This window comes from Aulonocara sp. 'chitande type north' Nkhata Bay, linkage group LG7, assembly GCF_057382095.1.
Source record: "Aulonocara sp. 'chitande type north' Nkhata Bay isolate Kocher_YH1m ecotype deep benthic linkage group LG7, A_spYH_male_GT1.1, whole genome shotgun sequence".
In the NCBI taxonomy this organism is placed as follows: domain Eukaryota; kingdom Metazoa; phylum Chordata; class Actinopteri; order Cichliformes; family Cichlidae; genus Aulonocara; species Aulonocara sp. 'chitande type north' Nkhata Bay.
In genome coordinates this window covers 23,445,929-23,452,962 of record NC_141350.1, presented here as the reverse complement: position 1 = coordinate 23,452,962, position 7,034 = coordinate 23,445,929, and the positions used below count along the sequence as shown (strand labels likewise).

The following is a 7,034-nucleotide window of genomic DNA, read 5'->3' as shown; positions in this document are numbered from 1 at the left end:
ACATGGATCAGGTGTTTACATCTTTACGTCCGTGAAACCTTCCCTTCCAAAAGAGAATTACGACTGGGAGGCAACTTAGCTGTTGCCTCCCTGCTTCCAGAGAAGAGCAGGAGGGCCCCACGCTGTCAATCCAGCCCCTCTTCACACATGGCGCCTGGATGTCTCTGGCCTACTCACAATGGCCTCACTGTGGAAGTGTGATAAGCATAACTTCAGTTGTGATGCTATTCTATATGTATATATAACTAAGTGACAAAGTAATATTACTATTACTAAAGTGATCAATACATAAAATAAAGAAATTTCCATTACAATAAACTGGGAAATATGACAAATCACTATAATTAGTTTGGATCTGTTTTTTGTGTATTTACCTTTCAAAAACTAGACGAAATAAAAGTGCAGTGTAACAATGAAGGATTACTTTTTGACTGAAACTTTCACATCTAACCTGCTAACAGCAATTAGCAACATGCATACGTCGTTTTAGGCCAAAAAAACAGAAAGACATCGTCTGTCACACAATCTGAACCATTTTTCATTCAGTCAGTCTGTGTGTATAAAGGCTTATTATTCATGACTAACCTCTATGATCCAGAACAGTGATATTCAGATAATGACAGTTAATGTGCCTTAATCTGTGGGCTGCTTTCCAAGTGACACTCTGCATATGATGACTAGAGTGTATAATGAGAACAGACTAAATCACCAAAGCCACTAACATACTGTATCTGTGGAAATTTCCACTATCTGCTCCTGAGAACTGAAAAGACTGATGAGTGCTTACTCTGCATGTTCTTTGCTCAAAATAGCTGTTTTCCCAGTAGAGCTGTGTCATTATCAGTAGAGTGACCTAACTCATGAGAACAGCCCACCTGCATCCACAGGATATTAGGAGAGCAGAGGAGCAGGTGCTTCACTTGCTTCCTCTGAACAGTCCAGAACTATACAGGTGAGATGAAAGGCCTCTGGTTGCTGCTGGTGCTTGTGGCTGCGGCCAAAGCTGAAAAGGGCTTCACTGGGTAAGTTTAAAGTGCACACTAACATGATTTACTTATTAATAATTCATGTGGTCATTCTTTAGTACTCCTACTATGAGTTTAAAGTGACTAAAATGGAATCGCAGAATAACATTTTAGGGTTCGGTCCCCTTTTGCTTTGGCAGGAACTTCTTATTAACCTTTTGCACAGCAATAACAACAGTGCACAGTTCAACAACAATAATCTGAATAACCATTATTTGTGGTTAAGGTGAAAGCATTTTTTGAACTGTACCTTCTTCTAAATAAAAGAACCAGTACAAGAGAGGAATCCTCCATTTGGCTGCAAATGTCAAGTATTTTTCTGTTCATTAACTCTGCAGGTTATAGCTGAATTGCTAACAAAGAAACCAATACCTATTTACATTAAACTTTTGTGTCATGTCTTTTATCCTCTCAAAAAACAAACTGCAAACCTTTTTAAAACCAGACATCCCTCTAAATCCAGGGTATTAATTGGTAGATTATGTGGAGGAGATTTTCAGCTATGCAGTCTTGCACTGTTCTTGTATCTGTAACTGTTATTCAAATGGTAGCACAATCCACAGCTTATGCTAAGAGAAAGCTTAAGTCTCTGCTACAGTCTCATTAAGGAATATAGTGACGGTCTGTACCTGTGCTGCACCAGTAATTGCTTGTTATATCAGTAACCAATAAATAAAGTTCTTCTCTTCTGCTGAGCTCACATTTCAGCATTTAAAAGTTTTAACTACAAACTTAACATAATGATGTGCAGAGATCAGGTTATCCGGGTCAATGTGAAGTCAGAGAAACAGATCCATCTCCTGCAGGCGTTGGAGACGGCGCAGGAGTGGGAGGTATGCACACGCAAACACACACGCACAGCTTTGGTAAACAGCACAGAAATTGATGTTCATGTTTTCTCGGCAGCTTGTGCCAAGTGATTTCTCATCAATTTTCTAGCAGCGCAAAAGGCAAATCAAGTTCAGCTGGGTCGAAGGTTAACACAGAAAGTTAGGTGCTCGTCTCTGGCCCTGCAGTCATTTTGGACTTCACCTTTTACTGCATTAAATTCCCAGACATTAACCTTGCCATTATTTATTTATTAAATAAGATATTTTGTTGCTCCTTTAAGATTGAAGCAACTACAGATGATAGATCTTACAGCAGCACACTCTGTCTGGAGAAACATCTTAAGTTGAATTCTTCTAAATTATTTAGTTTATTATGGAATATGCTAGATGCAACATGTACAGGACTTCCCCGCAGCATGTTCCTTCATTCCCATGTGTGATATCTCATTGCGCATCTGTTTACAGGTGGACTTCTGGCTTGACCCAGTCTCCACTGAGCTCCCTGTGGACATCCGAGTGCCCCGCTTCAGTCTGATCCCTGTGAAGGAGCACCTTACTTTCCACAACATTCCCTTCACCGTCATGATTGAAAACGTCCAGGTCTGTCATCCTCAAAACACAGTTGTGTATTAACATAGAGCTGATTTCCACTGGGAGACTCGGTGGCACAGAGAGTGAATTTTTAATCTCCTGCCTGTCACCTGCAGGAACTTCTTGACAAAGAGAAAGCTGAGATGGAGGCGAACCAGATGAAGGAACGCAGCACCAGGAGCTTAAACTTTGGAGCCTATCATGATCTCAATACAGTATGCTGCTCTAGAGAAAAAAAACATGACTGGATCCAGTCAACTTTGTGTGTACCTATGTGTGTTTTAATGTCAGAACTGAATCTATGCAGATTTACAGCTGGATGGACACGCTGGTGGCCGATTACCCTAACCTGATCACCAAGCAGCATATTGGGGTGTCCTATGAGAACAGGCCCATGTATGTGCTCAAGGTAAGATACTCTGGTTATGCCTCACAGAATGCAGCAGCACTGCACTTTTGAGCTCTATAAAAATGTGGACAAATATAGCTAATATTAACTATCTAATAAAATTAATCCGGTATCAAATATCAAGTCACTCACACAGTGGGGTAAAGAGAGGATGCGCTTTATTTTGTGCATACATCTACATGTGTTAATCGTGATTGACTGCACCTTTAGAAGCAAAATGTAAAAGCATGTCTGAATCTGTGTTCGTGTTTAGTTCAGCACCGGTGGTTACAATCGTCCTGCTATCTGGGTTGACACTGGTATCCACGCCAGAGAATGGGTTACTCAGGCTACTGGAGTGTGGACCGCCAACAAGGTACAAGATGTCAATTAAACTGAGTAAACTGAATTTAAATGATCATAATTGACTTATTTTTTGCAAGAACTTTGTGCTTTTGAACCAAATTAATTTTCTGTACTTATTAAGTTTTTTCCTTTTAAACATATTACTGGATGTTTATGTTAAAAAAGCATGAGTTATTGTCTGAGTGCACTGGGCCTCACTTTCCTTCCTATCATTTTCTTATTTTAATCAGTTCCTTCTTCTCTGTTCTCGCAGACCTTGTTTACCTTATTTATAAAGCTTCATCTTAAATATGTAATATGTGAAAGCGTGTCTTTTTTTCTACGTTTCTACAAAACCTTTCATCCTTGCTTAGATTGCCACGGATTATGGTACCGACGCCTCCCTCACTTCCCTCCTGAACACCATGGATCTTTACATGCTGATCGTTGCCAACCCTGATGGCTATGTTTTCTCCCACACCAATGTACGTCACTGGCACTCCTCAGATAATGTTATTTATGTGTCGCATATATAGAGTAGATACTCGAAAGAAGAGCAAGATGTTAGTCATGCAGAAACAAGTAGAACTGTGTTTGTTTTCAATCAATACAGTATCATCTGAGAGAGAAAAAGAAATGATGATTCACACCGAATGACGTTTTGTGAAACACAGGATCGGATGTGGCGCAAGACCCGCTCTGTGAACCCTGGCTATGCGTGCCGTGGAGTCGATCCAAACAGGAACTGGGACGCAGGCTTTGGTGGTCAGTATTATAAAAACTGAATGCATCTCATGATTTTGTCAATTACCTGCCGGGTAAATAATCACATTCTTTTTACTTGTTATCAAAAAGAATCTGAATAGCATCATTTACTACTACTACTGTTAACTGCTGGTACGTGTGTTAAGGATTTAGACTTGTAGTCACTTTAGACTTTAGAATTGTTGTAGTTGAATGAACCGGATTCCTCTGGAATACCCAATGACCCAAAATGTTTGCTTGTAACACGTCAGTGAAATTCCTTAAGCCCTCTTACATTCTAATGAGATGTTACAAAAAACTTCTGACATATGTCTGTCATTTGTGAGCGTTTGCTCTGTGATGATCTCTCTGCGATATGTCCAGGCCCCGGTGCCAGTAGCTACCCCTGCTCCGATTCCTACCACGGCCCCTCGGCGAACTCTGAGATCGAGGTGAAGAACGTGGTGAACCTGATCCAGAGCCACGGCAACTTCAAGGCCTTCATTTCTGTCCACTCCTACTCCCAGCTGCTCATGTACCCCTATGGCTATGTCTGTAGCAGCGCAAACCATCAGGCCGAGCTGGTAAGAAAGCAGAAAACAGAGCAAGCTCGAAATGTTTGCCATTGCTTAAACAATGTTTTCAAGAGTAATCTTATACGTGCGAGAGGTAAGTAAGTGTCATCTGTGAGTTATGCGTATTGTCAAAAAGACAAAGGATTCTGGTCTGATAACCTGATCTGAGGTCTTCCTGTAGGCTGCTTTTTGACTGTTGATATCATTCAGCTGGGGATTGCAATTTTCCACCTAATTAAAGTTTTATAGCTGTGAATGTGAATAATTAGCTTTGGGGTAGGTGAATTATAAACTCATCACTACTAAACATGACAAATTGTCTGCCTTAACTCAGCCAGGTACGCTCTTTTTCAGCAGTACTCTGCTTCATATTCATACAGCACTGCAAATGAAGTCTGAGAAAAATGCCTAATGGACCCATAATCCTGCAGTTATTCATACATGACTAAACTCCCGTGACACAAATTTGTGGTTTTGGGCTATATTAATCAAGCTGCCATGAACTGTAAAACTCCTGAACAGGAGAGTCACTTTCAACTGATGATAAAGTCCCCTGATTTTACACTATCATGTGTATTCTCTGTAAATGGACTGTTTCTTACACAACACTTTTCTACTCTACCTGATCAATCAAGTATTTTCTTTACAAACTTTGACACTCCAATGGAAGCATCAGAGAGCAACTTGGGTTAGTATCTTACCCACGGCCCACATTCGGCATGCAGGGTGGAGTAGTCGGGGATCAAACCAAAAACCTTCCAAATAGTACATAGCTTGCTTTACCTTTTGAGCCACAGCCACCCCTACATCAGCAGTGATTTGTGGCCTGTGTTCTTGTAATTGGACATTGGGTGATTTTCTCCCTCCAAATAGCCTGCAAGGATTCAGTTCCCATCATCTGTTTCTCTGATCGTTTCAAAAACTGTTACAATGGAGCATGGTCAAAGTTCCTAAAGTCTCAAAAAAATAAAATTAGCTGATGGGCAAGTGAGATGTTTTTACCTCCACGTTTAGTTCACCATGGTGTTAGGTACACAGCTCTGGCTGTAAGCAGCTCTTCAGTCCTTCTGTTTGCAAGCAGCAACCAAGTGAGAAAAGTTGGCTTTAAGGGCAATGCCAATAAAGGGAGAGGAGTTGATACGGCTTCTTCGCTACAGTGTTGTTCGCTTTGCTTCTCTGCAGCATTCTGTTGGCAGAGCAGCAGCGCAGAAACTGACGTCTCTCTATGGCACCGCCTACCAGGTTGGAAGCATCTGCAATATCATCTGTAAGTAAATCTTTTCTCTCATTTAACCAGACCAGTACACAGTGACTTCAATACTAAAGTTACAGATGGATAAATGAAACGACGAGCTGCAATCATGCAGAATAATTGGTTGACGAAAATAAATACTCGCTCGAGTGCAAGCACAGTTATTTTTATTATTTATTTATTTATTGTGCCTATGTTTTTTTAATTTCCATTTCACGTTATGTTTTATAGCTTAATAAACAACCCAAATCAAAACTAAAAGTGATATAGCTATTGTTATGACTAGCAGTATTAATAAGAGTTCTTGTATTCTTGCTAGTAATACATCTTTTATATTTTTTCGTGCTCAGATCAAGCCAGCGGGGGTAGCATTGACTGGTCCTACAATTCGGGAATCAAATACTCCTTTGCCTTCGAGCTGAGGGACACTGGCCGCTACGGTTTTATCCTGCCAGCTGATCAGATCATCCCCACTGCCTCAGAGACATGGCTGGCCTTGAAGCATATCATGGAGTATGTCCGTGACCATCCTTATTGAGGACTGTATAACCACAGATAGAGGAGAAACTTAAAAATTGGCTGACTCAGCTTTGAATTTAAAGCTTCCTCGACTTTATCATTGTGAGACCAATAAAAACCCAACATACCCGTTTTATCTGTCTTTCAGCAGACCTTGTAGTCCTTCTTTTGAGTGAAATAGTTTTACACAAGAATAATTTGGGAGTGCAAAGATTAATTGTGTGAGGGGAAATGAGGCAGTTATGATCAGTTATTTATATCTGACCTTACTTTGATTTACTGGCTGGGTTTAGCAAAAGTAGAGAAATTAAGCATTCACTCAGTCTTTAACATTGACATTTTTTACACAAAATGCTAAGATAGTATTTTTTTTAAATCCATTTCAGTTTCACAGAATAAAATTTGAGCTATTTTATTTCAGATTCTATGCCACTACTGTGGTTTGCTCCTATTTAACTAAACGATTTAGTAACTCAGATCATCGTAAGCCCTTTTTTGAACAGGCTTCCATAGCAAATCTGAGGGTAGTTGTGGAAAAGATGGCTTAAAACAATCAGAAATCAGAATATCCATCAAGAATCCTTGAAAAGCCTTTAGAGGAACCACTGTTCAGTATAGACTGTTGGACATATATTCAAAGAATGCTCTTTGTTCATGACTCGAAATATAAGTTACATTTAATGAATATTTCATTAAGTTCAGTATATTTATTTAAAGAACCCATATAAAATGAGATACAAGCCTATATAGGTTCCTTACAATGGA

General features: G+C 39.9%; 1 protein-coding gene across 1 annotated transcript; it reads left to right on the top strand.

Annotated features, from left to right (window-relative positions):
* Positions 1–900: 900 nt before the first annotated feature.
* cpa4 (carboxypeptidase A4) lies at positions 901–6,419 on the top strand. The gene is made up of 11 exons (XM_086299510.1): positions 901–1,022; positions 1,777–1,858; positions 2,321–2,455; positions 2,563–2,661; positions 2,754–2,855; positions 3,109–3,210; positions 3,554–3,664; positions 3,854–3,944; positions 4,308–4,507; positions 5,681–5,765; positions 6,101–6,419. The coding sequence occupies exons 1-11, from the start codon at positions 958–960 to the stop codon at positions 6,286–6,288; spliced, it is 1,260 nt and encodes a 419-aa protein (XP_086155636.1). The 5' UTR covers positions 901–957; the 3' UTR covers positions 6,289–6,419.
* Positions 6,420–7,034: the final 615 nt, after the last annotated feature.

Bases quoted from the DNA above. Each gene is read 5' to 3' on its own strand.
- cpa4 (XM_086299510.1), top strand. From the start codon at position 958: ATGAAAGGCCTCTGGTTGCTGCTGGTGCTTGTGGCTGCGGCCAAAGCT. The intron at 1,023-1,776 runs GTAAGTTTAAAG...AATGATGTGCAG, and splicing joins GCTGAAAAGGGCTTCACTGG to AGATCAGGTTATCCGGGTCA. The intron at 3,211-3,553 runs GTACAAGATGTC...ATCCTTGCTTAG, and splicing joins GAGTGTGGACCGCCAACAAG to ATTGCCACGGATTATGGTAC.